A 19,661-nucleotide genomic window follows, 5' to 3' on the forward strand; every position below is an offset into this window, starting at 1 on the left:
AAAAACTGGGGGGGTTTCATGGCTCAGCTACCACAAAACTTGTCAAATATCTATACACTTGGTGCGTTCTCATTTTTGAGACAAGCAAAAATATATTTCTTCATTCATATATTAGTTACATTTTGCCCCCATAACAAATTATCTCAAAATTTAGCATCTTAAAATAACAATCATTTCTCATCTCACACAGTTTCTGAGTGTCAGGAATCTGAGAGTGGCTCACCTGGATGGTTTTGGTTCAGCATCTCTCATCAGATTACAGTCAAGGTGTCAGCCAGGGCATCAGTTATCTCAAAGCTTCACTGGTGCTGGTGAATCCACTCCTAAGCTCACTCGAGTGGCTGCTGGCAAGCTTCTATTCCTTATCAAAGGCATCTCTCCATAGGCTGCCTGAGTGTCTTCAAGATGCCACAATTGGCCTCAACCCTAATGAGAATCCAGGAAAGAGAGAGAAGAGAGGGAAAAAATATTCAAGATGGAAACTTTAGAAATCTCAGAAATTACATCCCATTTTTTCTGCTATATGTTATCTACTATATGAATCAATCCTTGTACAATGTAGGAAGGGATTGCAAGCCTGTAGGATAAATGATTAAACCTGCTTCAGGCTGGGCAAAGAATACTTCATCAACAAGGAGAAGATTCAACTTGCCAAATAGTTTCAAGGAGGGAATGATATTTTTTTCAAAGGAAGAAACTTATGGTAAGGCTTAAAAAAAGTGCGACATAAAGTGTACATCCTAATCATCTGGAGTTGTTGTTTAAAATGTGCATCTTTGACTGCCAACTCAAACCCACTAAGTAAAAACCCATGGGCATAGGGCATAAAAGCCTGCTGTGTACCTGGCTCTACAGATGGTTCTCATGCACAAAATTTCAGAACCACATTGTAGAAAAGGAAAGCAGTATGACATGCTTTGGAAACTGCAGATAATTTAGTGCAACTGTATTATAGGTTACAGATAATGAGAGATGAATCTGGAAAAGAATGTTATGGTACATGCATAAGAATTCTTAAATGACACACAAGGGGCTTGGACAGTATGTGAAGATTCCAGAGGAAACCACTGAAGAGTTTTAAGCAAAGGAGTAACCTGATCATATTTTTTTTCCAGGATTACCCTGGCATCAGTGTAGATGACTGGATATGAGGCAGACATAGATTGGAAGAAAAACTCTGGAGTGTTTTAATTTTTCTGGCATAAGAAGAGGATTAGGAAAGGCTTACTTAGGTACACTTGGTGAATAATTGATTATGTGGATGAAGGGAGATGAAATAATTTTGGATGATTCTGATACCCATGTTTGCCTGCTTCCACATCTAAGTTTATAACAATATATAGGGGCAAAGGATATTTTAAAGCTACAACTCTGTACTTTTCTACTTTTCCTTATTTTTATCACAGGACCTAAATTTTACAGGAAACATGAAGCTTAATAAAGATAAGTTCCTGCCACTACAGTAAGTCCATCAGGTCATAAGAAGGCTGATGAAGGATCAAGAGACATCCTTCTCACATTGATTATTTTAGGTCAACTCCTTGGGGACACCTTAGAGATTTATCTCTGGATGCAACAGAGCTAAAATGTCTACAGACATTATTACAATATATGGACAGACACTCCACAGGATATTCTCTGACTGGATAAGATTGTTGGCTAAAAGTGTAACACAACTGTTGGGGGAGACAGCATGCACACGTGGGGGTGCTGTGATCCAGGCAATTTGGAGGCCTCCATTGCAGTTTCTGTGGTTAAATATTGTGACAATGTGTGTGCACAGGGGACACATGAGTGGTAGTCCAGGGTAATTTTAAAAATACTGTCTTATTAAAAGCCATCCCATTCCTATTTTGACTTTCCGTGTCACAGAATGAGACATTCCTTTTAACCACAGCTGTGACTTGCCTTCATATTGATTGTGATAAGGAGGAATTTTCCCTTGACTGCAGAATGTCTTGTGACCACTTTATATATTTCTTAATTAAACTAACATGGCAGAGGTAATAGGGCATTAGAATAATTTTATCCAAAATATCTACTTCCTACCCATGCTGATCAAAGAGGTGCAAATGTAGGCTGAGTTGGATCCATGATCTCCTAAGAGCTTTGGCTACGTGGGAGTCGAAGGGAGCAAATACCAAATCCAGCTTGCCTTTGGGATTACTAGGAGCCCCCAGAATCCTCAAAGGCTCTGAATCTCTCACTCTTCACCCCCATAACACACAAAAGATCCTTCTCCTATAATTATTCTCACCAAAAACAGTCATAAATTCAGGCCTTAACCAACCTTTTAATGGCATGCTGCTTTTTGTCATTGCTATCTGTTTGTTTGTATTTTTTTCTTAAAGCACTGCCTCCTCTCTGCCATTTTTAAAAAATTTTTATTGACTTGTATGGAGAAACCAAGGTATTTGTCCTGTAGAGTGCCCAACATTATGGATTTACTTTCCTTGGTTTCTTATAACTTGTTCCTACTATTTCCCCAGTATTTCCCTATAATCTGGTAATATGATAGTGATATCTACAGGCTTGACTATCTTTGGGTTTCCTGTGTTTTATTTCTCCAAGAATACTCGATGGGGAGGGTGCACTTATTATTGTATCATATCAGGAAGCAAATAATGTCTATGCCTAAATTATTATTGATGTCAAAATGATCTGTGAGTTAAGAGACATTAGCCTGATTTCCCATGAGACTGTCCCCAAAAACCTTTCATACAATGGTTTCAGCATCCAATGATGAGGGTTACCTATATTCATACTTTCAATAGGAGTATTTTCTAACATTTTAATGCATGTATTAGGTGGAATTCTATGAATGACATCCATATACTATTTTCCCTGTGGTACAGCTTTTAAAAAATAATCAAAAAAAGGATAAATGCTTTATTCTTTCTGTTAATTCATCGTTTTCAGATGAATAATGCCCTAGAAACCTCCAAAAGGTACCAAGGAGGTGAGTGTGTGCATATAATCATAAACTCAGATTTCTATATATTTATATACATTGTGGTCATTATTTGTTTTGATGGCCATATTGTCTCATTTTAGGTTAGTGAGAGCTCCTTAATATTGCTCTCCTGTTTTTGTGACATGATTCATTAGTCTTTGATTTCTGGAGTAAGATGGCCCAAGCTTATCTTACATATTTCCTGCCCCAGACCTGGATTCAGCTATTCTCCTAAGAGCACTGGTTCTTTTTAGTGAGTAATAGTATGGAGAGACCACAGTCTGGATGTTAATTGTAACTACTGCTACTGAGTTTTCATTACTTCAAGGACTTTTAAATGGAAAAGTGGGAAATACAGATTTTTTGATAGAGAAAATCAGTTATTAATTTATATGAATATTTTTAATTCCAATTTAAGTCAAAGATTTTTGCTTAATTTCTTTCATTGTATACTTGTATCTCATTTTCTCTTAACACTGAAAATCCTGACTTCTAAATAAATGTAATTACTTGTTTTCTTACAACATAGTGTTCTAGATACAATAGGTTCAAAATAACACCAGTATTACTATTAACAATGAGACTACTAAATGCATTTTCACGTTGCACTAAAATCTCAGAATTCACTGCAATATAATTAATCCATGTAATAAAAAAACACTTGTAACTCCAAAACTATTCAAATAAAAAGGAATAATAAATTTAAAAATGCATTTTGAGATTTCTTCAGAATTTTTTGACCTTTATATTTCCCAAAAGACATTCTCATATTAATTTGTGAAGTCATTGAAAATAAGTATATATCCTTTGTGTAGTTATGCCACTATTTGGTATTCAGTTGGGTTTGAATGTTTAAAGAAATGCTTTTTCTTTTTTATTTAATTTTTATTATTAATTATGTCAAATATTTACATGGTCCAAGATAAAAACTATATAACAGGTATATTTACATAAATACTATCTCCACAACTGTCCACCCCTCTGTTCCCTCCAAACCTCTATAGGTAAACATTTTTAATATCTTTAGTATCTTCTGTGATGTTTGTGTACATGTGTGTTTATTCATACTGTTCTAGGCCCTGTGTTTCTTAATGTATCCTGGGAGTCAGAAGATATGCATATATAGATATTTTGCTAACTCCTCATCCATAAAATCTTCAACCAGTCCCCGATTGAAGAGTACCTGGTTTGCTTCTAGCTTTCAGCATCATTCAAAGTTCTCAGGCATATGCCTATTTGTCAAAATAACTGGAATAAATTTTTAAATGAAAGATTGTTCAAGCAAAAGGTAAACGCATTTTTAATTTTGCCAAATAAGGGGCATACTTTTAAATATGTTAATCTTGCCATGAAAACGTAAGAATTTTGAAAAATTGTTTTATTACCGAGAAAGAAAAAACCTATTTCACTGGAATGACCATATTTAATCAATGATAATTTACTGGTGAAATTTAAATTATTACATTTATGCATGGTTTCTCATGCATGGTTTATACAAATAAACACCTTAAACAGTACAAACATTTGAAAAACTTTACTTTCCTTGGTTTTTTATAACTTTAGTGGTCTCTAACCCACTATGTCTTAGGAAATAATTTAACAATAGGAAAACCCTTAAAACCATCTATCTCTATGTAAACACAAACATATACATGTGAGTGGGGATTGGTAGATAAATAGATAGAAATTGTTTTCCCAGAGGAGAACATTTCTGGCTTTAATAAATTAATTAGCTTTTTAAATCAGTCAAGAAAGTTATGATCTTTTAAATAAATCCACTTATTCATTCATTGTACTGCAATCTAACACAATAAAATGGGAGTAATATTTTTAAAGTGTTGGTAAATCTGCGACTTTGTCTTCTTGGGACTAAAATATAATCCAACTTTTAAATGCAAAATGAGTTCTATTTGCCAGTCCTTTTTATTCTCAAATATGTTAAAAGCACATGATTATATTGTCTTATGTTGTTTCAGTTATGAGCCTCTTCTGAAATCAGGAATACAACCCCAAGAAATGAGTGAATCATATTTGCTTTTATATCTTATGCATTGCAAGAATTCAGTCTCACAAACAGTTGAACCGTAAATTAAAAGTGGTAGACTCACATTTGAATAGCAGCTAGTTATGTATAAAAAACATACAAATTTTTTAAAAAGTGACTTGTATTAATAAAAACTGGTGAATAAATCACTAATGATTTGTTTCCTCATGCTGTCATATTATTCTTCAGATATAACCATAAAGGCAAATAAGCTGTAAAGGCAAACAAGATGACATATTAAGAATGTTTAAAATTGCTTCTTCCGAATTTTCCGGATTCTACTGGCAAAGCGAAGCTTTGGCATCTTCTTTTTCTTTTTCAAAGCTAAAATCAATAAAACAACAATGAAAATCATACATCTCCAGTCTGTAGGCTCACTATAAATCACTATTTCTGATACGGTTATTGATCTCACTTCATCTTATTTTTAAGGACTGTGAAGTCAAAACTCATTATACACTCAGTTAATAATATTTTACCTTTAAGATATGAAGATATAGCTACTGTGTACTGCAGCTAGCCAGTAAAAGCATTTTGACAAAACTGATTAACACTACAGCGATACTTATGTAGAAGTAGTCTAGAAATGGCAATTTGCTATTAGTAAAATGGATAAATAAAAATACAATTTTTCTGATAAGTTATTTATAAAGTTTATCTAAAGGTGGAATAAGAAAACATTCACTACCTTTTGCACATGCACGTTTGCAATCCTCCCTGCTAACAAAGTTATTGTCATTCCCTCCACAGCCAGTATAGGTGAAAGCATCACAGGTTCTGTATCTCGGATTAAAATAATAGCGAGTCACATTGGCAGAGCACAGTCCCTCATCTTTTGGACTGTAGCAAAATGATGGAACTTTATAAAAAAGAGAAGAAAATTAGAAATGTTATAATGCCAGAATTTTAAAATTATGGTGATTACTGAAGTAACTGAAGAAAATCTAATCCCATAGAAGCCTCATTCTGAATCCAAAATATCATACTAAACCTTTAAAAAGATGTGCTTCAAATTGCAGGTAAGCTTACATGCTATATTTTGGTAATTCTAAATTTTTGTAAACTGGATAGAAGTTCTTCTGAAGCTACATCTTTGTATCCTTTAAATGTAAAAAGAAGTTAAACCCAAATACCAGATATGATTAGGTAAAAATGGGGTGGACAATATGTGGCATAATTTGGTAAATTTTGTCGTGTTGGTAGTTTTGCTTTAATGTTTTTAACAGCTCTCATTCCATTATTAATCAATAATATATGCATACTAATTTCCAAGTAATCACTGGAGCAAACATTTATATCTATACGAACAAGAGAACATCCACAGCAACCATCACCACATTAACTCCAGATTTTGCATATTCAGCACAGTATAGCTATAAAGCTTTATCAAATTCTCTGCCAAAGCAAGTTTTCCTTGTTTGTTGAACTTTTCAAAAATCTCTGTGTCTGGGGGAAATACCTGCATTTTCTCCCTCTGCAAATATCAAATACTACTCAAGAGACCATCATTTCAAGGATTCAGGGGTGGTGGTGGGAGAGGTAACAAATAGATAGGACAGAAACGTGTAGAGATGTTTGTGCTGCAATTTGCAATTACTAAAGAATACAGAAATCTAACCAAAAACTTTAGAAAGAAATTTTCAAGTTTCACCATCTTAATTCTGTATATATTCCACTATCTCACATGTATAACTGATTCTGTACAAATCTGAGGTCATAACATTCATTAATGAATACTTTAATCTTTTGTATGTAAATTGAGTAGCTGAGAAATAGTTCTAAAGAAACAATTCAGGGCTGGGCGTGGTGGCTTATACCTGTAATCCCAGCATTTTGGGAGGCCGAGGTGGGCAGATCATGAGGTCAGGAGATCGAGACCACCCTGGCTTACACGGTGACACCCCGTCTCAAGAAGAAAAGAAAGAAAGAAGGAAGGAAGGAAGGAAAGAAGGAAGGAAGGAAGGAAGGAAGGAAAAGAGAGAGAGAGAGAGAAAGAGAAAGAAGAAAAAAGAAAAAAAAAATTAGCCGGGCATGGTGGCTGGCGCCTGTAGTCCCAGCTACTCAGGAGGCGGAGGCAGGAGAATCGCTTGAACCCGGGAGACAGAGGTTGCAGAGAGCCGAGATTGTGCCACTGCACTCCAGCCTGGGCGACAGAGCGAGACTCCGTCTCAAAAACAACAAATCAGAAGAGGCAGAAAGCAAAAATTTGAGTCATAGCCTTGTCACTTTCCAGTCCTAAGAACTTGACAAGTCATGTGAAATCATGAGAATGCACACCATGTTAACTTCGCATCAAATTGAGTTTTTTCCACCCAAATGTCTTTTTAAAAAAGTGAACTAGAAATACCATAAAAATCGTATTTACTTTTCTTTGGTGCACAGAAGCCCATACAAGTAGCTTCATCTGGAAATCTGTTCTCAATCCGGTTCCGGTGACACCCACCAGATAAGAATTTTTCACATGTCATGGAACTTAGATTAAAGAAATACTTTTCTGTGGACCCCTCACAGTGGTCGTCCACACTCACTTGCAGCCGGCAAACTTTGGGAACTTCTAGGAAAAGGAGGGTAATAGAACAATGTTAGTCAAAAGTAGCCTTCTTATTATTACTTTTAAACCATCACTGTATTTTCAGCAACTTTTTGTGGGGGGAGAGAAGTCGTATTAGTGTTGGGATAGTAAATCCCCAGAATACTCCCATGAATCCAGATATTTACTTTTTTTTTTTTCTAACAGTTTATTCACAGCTGACTCAGCTGTGATATATCTTTCAAGTTCAGTAGAAAGACTCTCTGTTTTCTCTGGGTGTTCTCTGATTGTACATATGCAATGAATCAAAGCTTATTCACATGAATACGCATTTTCCCCTGGCTCAGTTCCTTGAATGGAAAAGCCTCATGATCTCTTACAGGCCTTAACAGATATAATTTAAAAATTAAAAATAAAGTAAAATGTAACAGTATTATGAATATCCCGCAACTAATCCAACACATGTTTGGGTATCGGGACAAAAGTAGAGTTATATAATGAGCTAAGTCACACTTTAATAATAAAATCCACTAAAAATATTTCAGATTGATGGATAATCGACAGGAGGAAATGATGTACTCCAGGAGAGGTAAAAATCATAGGTTTGGAACTAATGAAAAATACAGAGAAGCACTTACGCTGTGCCTAACACGTTATTCTCTTGCATTTATTATACCCTATGGTGAAGGAACAAATCTTTCCCTGAGTCCATACAGGCACTGAATTATGATCAATGTCAGTTGGGAGACAGGAAATGTGTTAGTGGTTGTAAATTTGTGATTACTTTTGAGAAACTGAAAACCATGAGGTTTGCTTAACACTTGAGAAAACCCAGGCTAAAACTTCCTGTAGAAAGCGAGACGTGGGAAACTGGGGAAGTTGCTACCAGCCGCCGGCGCAAGGAGCGCGAGAGTCCCGGGGGTGCGCCCGGGTCACTTACTTTCTATCCGCCAGCAAGCCTCGTCGCAGGCCTCCCAGGTGTAGAAATTGTTGGCGTTGCCCTCGCAGCCCCCGTACAGGAACTGGCGGCAGCTCTGAGTGTACCTGTCGTAGTAGTAACGGGGAAGTAGGGCCTGGCAGGGTCCGTAGTCTAGGGGCAGGAGACAGATCTCCGCGTTATTTCCTGAAGAAGGGGCAGAAGGAGAGCAAAAGACAGGGAAAGTGGTCAGGCGTAGCTCCTAGGAGGAAGGAGCATCCCGGGGAGTTCTGTCCCCTTCCGAGCGGAAGGGCCTCTGCAGAGAAAGTGCAAACTTGGCAGCGAGTCCCCCTTGCCCGCGGAGCGCGCGGCAGGAACCTGGAGAAAGCGAGGCTTGGAGGGCGGGTACACTGGGCCCCATGGCCCGCTGCACCCTCTCCGCCGGTTGGGGAGAGAGGCTCCTGGAGCGGCCAGATACCTGTTGGCTCCTGAGCAGCATCGCCCAGTGCAGCCTCCATCAGGAGAAGCAGCAGAATCGACAGCCCCAGGGGGCGAGCGGGGTCCATGGTGCAGGGGGTCGAGCGGCCCGCTGGGCAAGGCGTCCGAGAAAGCGCCTGGCGGGAGGAGGTGCGCGGCGTTCTGCTCCAGGCGGCCCGGGTGCCCGCTTTATGCGGGGCGAGCGTCCGGCCGACCCCCGCCGGGGCGGAGCCTGAGGGGTGGCTGATTCATGCACGGGGACTGTCACCCCGCCGCCCCCGCGCTGCAAACTGTGTAAGAGGGAGAGGAATTCCCCTCCAAGTTGAAAAGTTGAACCTGCCTCCCAAACTTTCTCCTGTAGTCCAGACGGGGACGCCCTGAGGGAGCGTTTGTGTCAGTAATGGGAAATCAGCAAGCTAGACGGAGATGACCTGCTGGTGATTGTGCTGTAAAGAAGCCTGAATCCACCTCTTGAAGGCATGAAGTCCAGGTATTTGAAAGGCTGGTGGAGAGAAAGTGCGGAATTCTTGGGTCAGAGCGGAGCGGGATTCGTTGCAATGGACCTTCAGATTAGATTAGAAATGTAAATAAGTGTGTATTTATATGTATACACACGTATTTCAATCGAATTCTAATTTACATTTAATATAGGCTTATAATATATCGTAGGTGGACAATTTGATAAATTTTGACAACTGTGTAACCACCAATAAAGAATTAGAACATTTCGGCTGGGCGCGGTGGCTCGCGCCTGTAATCCCAACATTTTGGGAGGCCAAGGCGGGTGGATCACCTGAAATCAGGAGTTCCAGACCAGCCTGGCCAACATGGCGACACCCCGTCTCTATTAAAAACACAAAAAATTAGCCGGACGTGGTGGCGGGCGCCTGTAGTCCCAGCCGCTCGGGAGGCTGAGTCAGGAGAATGGCTTGAACCCAGGAGGCGGAGGCTGCAGTGAGCCCAGATGGCGCCACTGCACTCCAGTCTGGGCGGCAGAGTGGAACTCCGTCTCAAAACGAAGAAAAAGAAGAAGGAAAAAAAAGAATTAGAACATTTCCATCACTCCAGAAAGCTTCTGCAGACTTTTCCTCAAATCAATCCTTCCATCCTTAGACCAGGGGCAAACACGCTTCTCATTTCTATTACCATAGATTAGATTTGCCTGTTCTTGAATTTCATATAAACGGAATTATGAAGTATTCACTGTGTAGTATTTCTTTCTCACACTTCCTGTTTTTGAGATACACCCAGGTCATTGCATCAATAGTCTGTTTCTTTTAATTCCTGCGTAGTCCAAGGTATGAATTTACCAAAACGTATGAATATCCCACAATGTATAAATATGTTGCTGTGTGTATCAATAGTCTGTTCCTTTAAATCATTGAGTAATATTCTAATATATCACAAATGTCTTATTACTGGAATTTGTGTTGTTTCTAGTTTGTTTGGGGGCTCTTATGAAAAAAGCTGCTTTGTGTGGACCTGCAATTTTTATTACTCTTGGGTAAAATACTTAGAAATATTAGACACTGCCAAACGATTTTTTCAAGATGATTGTACCATTTTACACCCCAACCAAGCATGTATGAAGCTATGTTTTCGTATGTAGCTATGTTTTTGGAGATGAACCATGGCAGCACAGAGAGACAGCCTTGGGGAGTTCTGAAGATTTGACCAGATCAGTGTCTTCCCACACATTTCCTAATGTCGGTACATCCTTTAAAGTTCCCTGTTCCTTTGACATATTAGCTTGTGATCTACTTTTTTTTAATACAAACAATTACCTACAGTGAAATTTTACATAAAATATGAAAGATATTTTTGAAGACATTTTAATATACTTGTCTTCCCTTCCCGTTTTCTCTTGTTGTATTCAACATTCTCAAGTAAATAATTATTCTTGACTTCTGAGGATACTGGGGGTAGTTTACAGAAGTTCTCTTTCAAGTTTTCAGGAAGCCCTGAAAAGTATAGGACACACTTGCTCAAAGTGCGTTAATAATCTGAGGTATTTTGCACATTATATCCTTGTGCCAGTTTTCAGTCATTCTGATGTCATGTTACAAGGTCACAGTCCTAGAAAAACCAGCCTGATCTGGAAATGCTGTCAGCTTTGATTAGCAGGTATCTATGATTAAGAATGATAGTTGAAACTATAAGGATAAATGTTTAATTATCACCTCTCCAGTAGGGAAAAAAAAATGGGATGGGGATGGTTTGTATAGTTAACTGATTTCTGTGGTGTAAATGCACTCACTAAGGTCAATTTCAAGCTGCCACTGCAGAATCACTGAATGCCGAGGTGGGAAAAGATCTCCAAGAGCCAGAGCTCTCCATGGCCAAAATCTGTGTGAGCTGGCTGTAATGCACCAACCACTGAGACAGACAGCCAGTTTTGGAATGACACATTCAGAGTAAAGTCAGATTAGACCCTCCCAGTTCCTTCAAAATATTATTAGGGGACGGAATTTTACCACCCATTTACCGAGAATCATATTCAGGAGAAAAGTTGACTCAACTTCAAACTTACCTATATCTATCCTCTGAATAAAATTAAATATACCTTTAAATTAGACTAAAATAAAATTCAAGGACCGATACTCAGTTTTCATGGAGCACTGACTACTGTCATTTCTCTTTGTTCTCAGGTGCTGGACACTTTTTGATTATCTTTTGCTCATACAAAAAAAAAAATGAACCACTGGACACAATGGCTCCTGCTAGTAATCCCAACACTTTGGGAGGCTGAGACAGGAGGATCACTTGAGGCCAGGAGTCAGAGATAAACCTGGGCAACATAGTGTGATTCTATCTCTACAAAAAAAATTTTTTTAACTTAGCTGGGCATGGTTGTGTACACCTGTAGTCCCAGCTATATGGGAGGTTGAGATGGAAGGATTGGTTAAGCCCAGGGGTTTGAATTTGCAGTGAACTATGGTCGTGCCATGGCACTCCAGCCTGGATGACAGAGTGAGACTCTGAATCTGACTAAAAAGAAAAAAAAAAAAAGATTAGCCCTTTTGAATCAAGATAGACATTTTGGGAAATTGGATGGTGCCATGGAAAAATAGAGTTGGAATTCAGAGGATACCTCCATTTTATTCCTTGCTACATTGGACAAGTTACTTAAAACTGTCTGAGCCTCAGTTTCCTTTTCTAATAGACATAATAACTCTACCTCACAGATGTGTTATGAGGATTAAATGGAAAATGCCTATGCATTCAAAGATATTGTTTTAGCCCGTCACACAATGGCACAAACTTCATCCAGATCATCCCATATCCTACTTCCCATTGAGAGCCTTGGCACACAATTTTGAGATGGAGCATCAAACTCTCATCAGGAAACAGAGCAACATGAAATGGCCTTATAGAATTAAAGCCAATGGCCTTGCTCCTGTCAGCTCTTCTCTTAACTAAGCTCACAGACCACCTCTCTGCCCGCGAAGTTGTCACACTTCCTGGTAGTCTCTTCTAGGGAAATGAGCTTCAAGGGGATTTCAGAGCAGAATCTTCAGCCCACTCAGGGCTGCTGTATAAGGCATGTAGTGGAAATGGGAGGGGGGCAAAAACAGGCCACTCACCCTTCTGTGGTGTGGTCTGTAGATGCAGGTTGGAATCAGTCCCAAGAGATGCTCTAGAAATGCTGGTTTCCTTCTTTTCTATGCCAAACAGGGTGCATCCTTAAAACCTTTATGACCATGGATGGAGAAAGGAGAATTAAAGAAGTGGAACTGGCAGAAGTTTGAGATTACTAACCCAGGTTATTACAAAAAAAAAAGTATTCCTCTTAATTGCATAAATAATTGAGTGTTTTTATATCCATGAAAAAGACATCTTCCAATATAAGGGTAATCTAAATTTCCTGGAGACTACTTTGACGTTACTGAATTTACATTTAGAATATTTTGGAAGGAGCAACGTGACCACCACAATCAGCCTCCAAAGGGATGTCATAGCACTTCTATCTCCTTAATCCAGTGTCTAGGCCAACATGCTGCCTCAAGGCTGAGGAAAGTACTTCCTTTGTCCAAAGTCAACAGGAAGTGCAAGGCCAGAGATAACTGGGAAAAACAGTCATCCAGATTGATTTATCATTGCTACACCAATTGACAATTAAATTGTCTGTGGCTAAAGACAAAAGCTCAAAAGAGTCTGGAGTTCTGTAAAAATAAGGCATGGAGTTGTTACAATTTGAAGGCTGAATGGAGCTATAAGTATGTTCACTTTACAGAAGTGTGAACTGAGACCCAGAAAGGTTACGCATCTGGTCGTGTTTACCTGCCACGGTTGTTGGCAAACCTGAGACTAGAATCCACAGTTCTGGACTCTTAGTCCTATATTCTTTCTATCACACCTAGACCTAAGTTCTTTCTACCATACCAAGACCTTAAAGTAGAATATGAAATACCAGAATTTAAAAATGCAAAAGCTACAGTGAGTCCAGGAGCGCCTCTGCATGTGTCAGATTGCTGCCTCTGATCTTTCTCACCACCACACCCCTGGACCCCAAAACAAATGAAGTTGATTTTGAATTGTTTAGCCCCTCCCATGCCTTGAGTATGATACTGTATCCTCTGAGAGCCCTGCCATCTCGGTAGGCGAACCAAGAATTTAAGAAAGGGACTGTGGCAGATGGTCTTCCCCTCTCTCAGACACCTTAGAGAGAGGTAGCATGTCTGGCTTATGAGTGAATGATGAGAATTAATTGAGCCCAGTGATTTGGGGATACATATTATGTAACATAGGTATTTAAGGAGTTACACTGATAACTCCTTAATAAACAAAGACAGTTTTTGCTGCCTCTTACTTTAAGCCCTGCCAAAATAAAACTTGAAATGAGTCCAGCTGGCACTAATGAGGAGTTTACACATCTGCTGAGAAAGGCAGTTAATCTCTTCTGAGCAATAAATGGTCATGAGGGTTTTGCTAAAGTTTAAGCAACTCCTTCACCAACTAGGTATTTTTCTAACCAGCTGGGCCATGTAAGAAACATTTACTCTAATGCACCCTCTGGCAGGCAGAGTGCATTTGAGAGTGTTATATAATAAGATGAAGCCACATGAAAGGATGGGGTATTCTCTGTGCCTAATTTTATGAATCCCCTTCTCCCTAGAAAGAAAGAGATAATGAGGGTATATAACGTGTCTCTTACTGTGTTCATTCCTTCATTAATCTACTTTAGAGGGAGCTGATTAAATGTTTGAAGTGTGACAAACTTTATGCTAGACATTTGGGATACAAAAACGAGGGACCTCATAACATAATAGGGTAGATGAATGAACACTGTATAACCCAATTACATTACAATGTTCTTAGTACAACATCAAAAATATGTACTAGGTTGTATAGGATTATAGAGGAGGAAGTAAATAAAAGGTAAGCAAAGCTCAATTCCAAATAAAATCCACTCTATGCAAACATACCTGACACTATATCTTCTAGGCCTATGCAATACAGAGACTCATTCCTTCATCTATTTGTTTTGGTTGGCTGTTTTAGGTGCTGTGGTTCTAACAAAGTATTGCCTTCTGCCAGAGGAGCAGAATCTCAGACACCACTTTTCTCTACTTCCTGGATGTACATTCCCTCAAGTGTCATTATGTCTACTCGCGATGCAGACCATCTTTTCTCTCACTCAGGTTGCTACATCTTTAACTGTGTATGGCATCCAGAAGATTATGGCAAATTTTAGATAATTTTTATCCAAGACCTCCATGCAGCCTCACCACCTAGCCAAAATTCTAGCCTAGGTTACTAAGCCTCTGGCACATCAAGAATGGAGAAAGGAAGAGGAATGTTCCCCTAATCCCTGTATATCATGTGGAAATCTCCTTGGCGATCACAATACTAGTGGACATAACAGTGAAAGTTTGCATTGTGCCTTGAATTTATTAGCTCATTAAATCCCGCACAATAACGACTTGAGGGAGATGCGTTACTCTCCCTACTCTGCAATGCGAAAGATGAAACTTTTGATAGATATATAACTTTCCCAAAGCTATTCAGTTAGTACAGGCAGTCTAAATCCTGATCCCCTGGTCTCATTGACTGTATACACATTCTTTTTTTCAACATTAACAGAGGCCAAAGTCAAGCTTATTATATATATTTTCATGACCGTGGTTCAGTACCTGGACAGCGCTATATCAGTTTTCTTTTCTATGCAAACATAAAGTTCATAATTCATTCATAGGGCAAACAGATAGCTACAATTTAAATACATTGCCATAATGCTCTAAGAAGAACATCTGCCAAAATTGATAATCAGATTAGAGGATTGAGAAATTTAATCACTAAAGTCCTCATTTTCATGGTTATATTTAGCAGAAAGTAATGGACCTTGACCTTTCAAATGTAAAGACACATTTTCTTTCAAATATATTGTCTTTTCATAACGTGGCCAAAATCTTGTGTTAGTTATGCATTAATTACTGCAGTGCCATATGCTCTCCAAATGCTCTTTTTTTCTGGCTTATGTTGAAAAGCTTTTGTATGTTAAATCACACATGAGGGACAATCTGCTACTTGGGGCAGGAAGAGGCAATAGCTGAAGTTGGAAAGGAACACACATCTCCTAGGACTCTCACTATGTTTTTTCTCTTATTGACTATTAGCTGAGGAAAAACTGAGTGGAGCTGAAAAGTTTACATTAGAAGAGAGTTGAATATGTTAACCTCGACTACATATTCTGAACCAGCCAGGGAAGGGTGAGTTGTTTCTTTTGGCCAACTGAAACTCAGGTATCTTTGGTCTTCCTTTCTCTTACAATGGAAGTAATGTTCAGGACCTATCTGAGACCAATCCCTTGTCTACTGCTCTTCACCCTTTCTTCTGTTGTTTTCTCAATGGCTTTACTCCTTCCTCTTTTCAACAGCATCAGCTCTGCCCCTTCTTACTCTTTGGCAAAGACACCCAGATTTTAATAATTTCCATCTGGAATGCTTTATCTCTGACTTTTCAACCCAAAGTTAAAATTTATATTTGACCCTATATCCTTCTCCTATTAGTGTTCCCACTTCACTGCTCCCTTTTCTAGCCAAATTTATCAAAAATTTTACCTCTACTATCTTCCTCCACTTCCTCATCTCCTGTTTTTCCCAGGTCACTCCAATTAAACTTCCTTTTGGAAAGAGGAAGAACAGGAAGTGCTATTGTCAAGAGCAACCTTGACACGTGCTACTAGACCTCTCAATATATGACAGCCAAAGCAACTGTCCTTTAAAATCACCCAACATCACATTTTCCATTAACATCTTATCTAAATTCTTTTTAGTATTTGACAAATACTTCCTCGTTCTTTAAATGTTTTCTCTCAGTTTTCATAACACCACATTCTTTTGTTTGTTTCCGACTTTGTTGACTGCTCCTTCTCAATCAATCTGTCTTTTTCTGGCTAACCATTAAAGGCTAGGTGACTCAAGGCTCAACCCTGAGAATTCTTTTCTAACCATATTATTTTCTTATGTCATTTCAAATGCATATACATATAAACCTTGCACATACATATACACATGCATATACATATGCATGTATTTGTGTGTGGTCTTGATCTCTTCTCAAAATTTCAAACATTCATATCTACTTAGTATCTACACTTGAATGTGTAATAGAAACTCAAACATTTTATGTCCTAAACTGAAGTCTTTTTTATATATCCCCAGTCTTCCTCCTTTCTGTAAATGACCCTTCTACTTAGATTCTCAAGGCAAAATCTCTGAAGTCATTCTTGAGAGCTACCACTACTTAATTATGCAATTCATCAACAGTCCTTTCAATTCTACCTCCAAATCACTTTTTTTTTTTTAATATGGAGTTTCACTCTCGTTTTCCAGGCTGGAGTGCAATGGTGCAATCTCAGCTCACTGCAACATCCGCCTCCTTGGTTCAAGTGATTCTCCTGCCTCAACCTCCCAAGCAGTGGGGATTACTGGTGCCTACCACCATGCCCAGCTAATTTTTGTATTTTTAGTAGAGATGGGGTTTTGCCATGTTGGCCAGGCTGGTCTCAAACTCCTGACCTCAGGTGATCTACCCACCTCAGCCTCCCAAATGGCTGGGATGACAGACAAATCACATTTTTAATCTGCTCATATCTCTTTATAGCCACAACAGCCAATGTAGTTCAAGTCTGCAATTTCTAAGGAACCATTACCTAAGCTCCTTGTTTTCACCTTTGTTTCCCATTTAACCCCACACAGAACTTGGAGTACTTTTGGTATATCAAACAAGTAAAAAAAATACATGTTTTACTTGTCCGATCCTCTCACTGTTACATAAGCTCTGTGAGAGCATAAAGCTTACCTGTCTTATTTACCACTATATCACAGAGCCAAGAATGAGACCTGGAAAGTAGGCTGTCATGAACTTCTGTGAAATAAACAAATGACTTTCTATTACCACTATCCTTCTTCTTTACAAATGTCTTGAAAACTCAAATGGCACAGTGGAAACAGAGAAACAGAGTTATTCTGGGAAAGAAAGTGAGTTGTCATAGAATATATTTGGTTGTCTATAAGTCACGTGCACCTTGAATATAAGCTAACATGTTGAGAGAGAATGGTATCCATGTAATAAAATAGCAACTGATACAAAAGCAACTGGCTTTCAAAAAATGAACTATGATAAAATTTATGATCAACCTGACCAGTTGGAAAAAAATAAGTAAAACTACCTTTTATTTGACCATAAAAATTCAACTGAAAAAAAATGTTATATACTGAGGAGTTATGAACACAGCAAGAAATAAGAAAGCTGAATTTGCTGCTTTAACCTCAAGCGATCAAATGAGTGCCTAGCTTATGGTAATTACATAGTAAATATTTGATTAATAAATGAATATGAGCTGCTATCACATTATTGGTGCTGGTAGAAAGACAGAGGGAAAAAAGAGTAGATTCATAGAGATAAAGGCATTGCATGTTAAGTATTTATCAGAGTGTCTATTACATGATGAATGTTCCAAAATAGCTAATATCATCTCATTTAGTCCTCAGGACAGCAAACTCACTGTGCTTTGTAAATTTCAACTCATCTCCCTCACTTTCAAGTGCTCCAAAGTTTAGTCCTTTGTTCTCTTCTCTTTCCTATTTACCTTTGGTGTTCTCCGCTGTTCTCATGGTTCTCCCCCAACTCTGGCCTCTCCCCTAAACTCCAGACACCTATTCAATGAATGGCTAACAAGTATCTGAGACTCAGTATTCCCTTTTTATAGTCTTTGATCTCAGGAAACAGCAAATCCCTTCTTTTGGTTGCTCAGGCAAAAAAAAAAAAAAAATAGCTTCATCTTGAATTTTTTCTTTTCTCTCTTTTTTTTTTTCATTCTACATCTGATCTGTCAGCACATCCTGATGTCTCTGCTTTTAAAATGTATTTAGCATCTCAGCACTTGTCCCCACCTCCACTCGCACCACACTGGTTTGAGCCACCCTCATATTTCAGCTGGACTACAATTGCCCCTTCTCTGCTTCCACCCTTGCCCCCATGAGCTAGCCTCCAAACAGCTGCCAGAGTGACCCTGTTAAATTATATGATAGATAATGTTACTCTGTTACTCAGAATCCTCCAGTCTTCCCTAAGTCACTCAGAGTAAAGCAAGAGTCTTCACCGTGGCCTACAAGACCTATATGGTCACTGGTTTCATATACTTTTCCCTTGAATTCACTGGGCTCCTTATATTCATACTTGTCTGCTGTTGCTTGTACTTGCTGTTCCTCAGAATGATTTTCTCTTTGATACCTACAAAGCCCACTCTCATAGCCCTCAGATCTTCACTCAAGTAGCATTGTCAACAGAAAGGGCTCCTTTGGCCATCCTCTCTGTAACTGAAACATTGCTAACACTGTTCTTATTCCTTTCCTGCTTAATTTTTCTCCTTAGCACTTGTCTCAATCAAAATTTGGTATATTTTACTTTTGTACCTTTGTGAGTGCCTGTCTCCTTTACTATAATGTAAGTTCCTTGAAGGGAAAGGTTTTCATCTGTTTTTTTCCCTCTACTCTACCTCAAGTACCTAGAATCCTATCTGGCACACAATAGGTATTCAATAAAAATTCTTAGCTGTTATCTTTTTATAATGCCAAGTAAAATGTCAGGATAAAAAAGAATAGTATAGAATAAGTAAGTTTACATCTATATGATTACAAGCTTATTGTGCATAATACAGTGGATTTATTTCTGGAAAATTGTCAGAATTACATGTGTGTAAATATAGTTTCATGTCAAACTACATTTTTATAAATCAAATAATTAAAGTGTGCTGGCAACATTGCTATTTCAAAGAATCTGTAATTAATCCTCTATAAAACAAATAAGTTTTTAAAATAATTTGAATAATTTCTCCCTTATCTAGCCCTTTATAAATTAAATATTTTATTTATCAGGTATTTCTACTTCAAAATACACTTATGGATAATGTGTAAAAACAAAAAAAAACAGGTGGCCTTTTTACCTCAGCTCATTTTAATTCTAGAATAAATTAGCAAGAAATGTAATGGAAGCTCTGAAAGACATCTTGAGATACTTAACCTACTCTATAGAGTTCTATCTTCCCAAAGTGTTTAATAAACACTAAAATGTGGTCCATTTAAGGAAGCTTCCTACCCCTCTACTTATGACCTCCATTATGTGCTTGCATTGCTAAGCATATCTACCTTTCTTTTTTACACTTTGTCAATGTAACAATGTTTTCTGAGAATGCTCAATGTATTGAGATGTAAGCATTAAAAATGATTTATGTTTT

At 38.2% G+C, this 19,661-nt stretch overlaps 1 protein-coding gene across 3 annotated transcripts; it reads right to left on the reverse strand.

The window, feature by feature from the left end:
- Positions 1 to 3,814: 3,814 nt before the first annotated feature.
- TFPI2 (tissue factor pathway inhibitor 2) lies at positions 3,815 to 9,078 on the reverse strand. Of its 3 annotated transcripts, none has more exons than XM_004089554.3 (5): positions 8,922 to 9,078; positions 8,468 to 8,650; positions 7,363 to 7,551; positions 5,686 to 5,780; positions 3,815 to 5,321 (listed from the first exon to the last, which is right to left on the reverse strand). In XM_004089554.3, the coding sequence occupies exons 1-5, from the start codon at positions 9,007 to 9,009 to the stop codon at positions 5,316 to 5,318; spliced, it is 561 nt and encodes a 186-aa protein (XP_004089602.1). In that variant the 5' UTR covers positions 9,010 to 9,078; the 3' UTR covers positions 3,815 to 5,315. The 3 variants fall into 3 exon arrangements, with proteins under 3 accessions (XP_004089602.1, XP_003252545.1, XP_004089601.1); XM_003252497.4 differs by having other exon boundaries at positions 4,857 to 5,321; positions 5,686 to 5,856; XM_004089553.3 differs by having other exon boundaries at positions 5,154 to 5,321; positions 5,686 to 5,856; positions 8,468 to 8,617.
- Between the last annotated feature and the right edge of the window lie 10,583 nt (positions 9,079 to 19,661).

Source organism: Nomascus leucogenys, chromosome 11 (assembly GCF_006542625.1).
Source record: "Nomascus leucogenys isolate Asia chromosome 11, Asia_NLE_v1, whole genome shotgun sequence".
NCBI lineage: Eukaryota > Metazoa > Chordata > Mammalia > Primates > Hylobatidae > Nomascus > Nomascus leucogenys.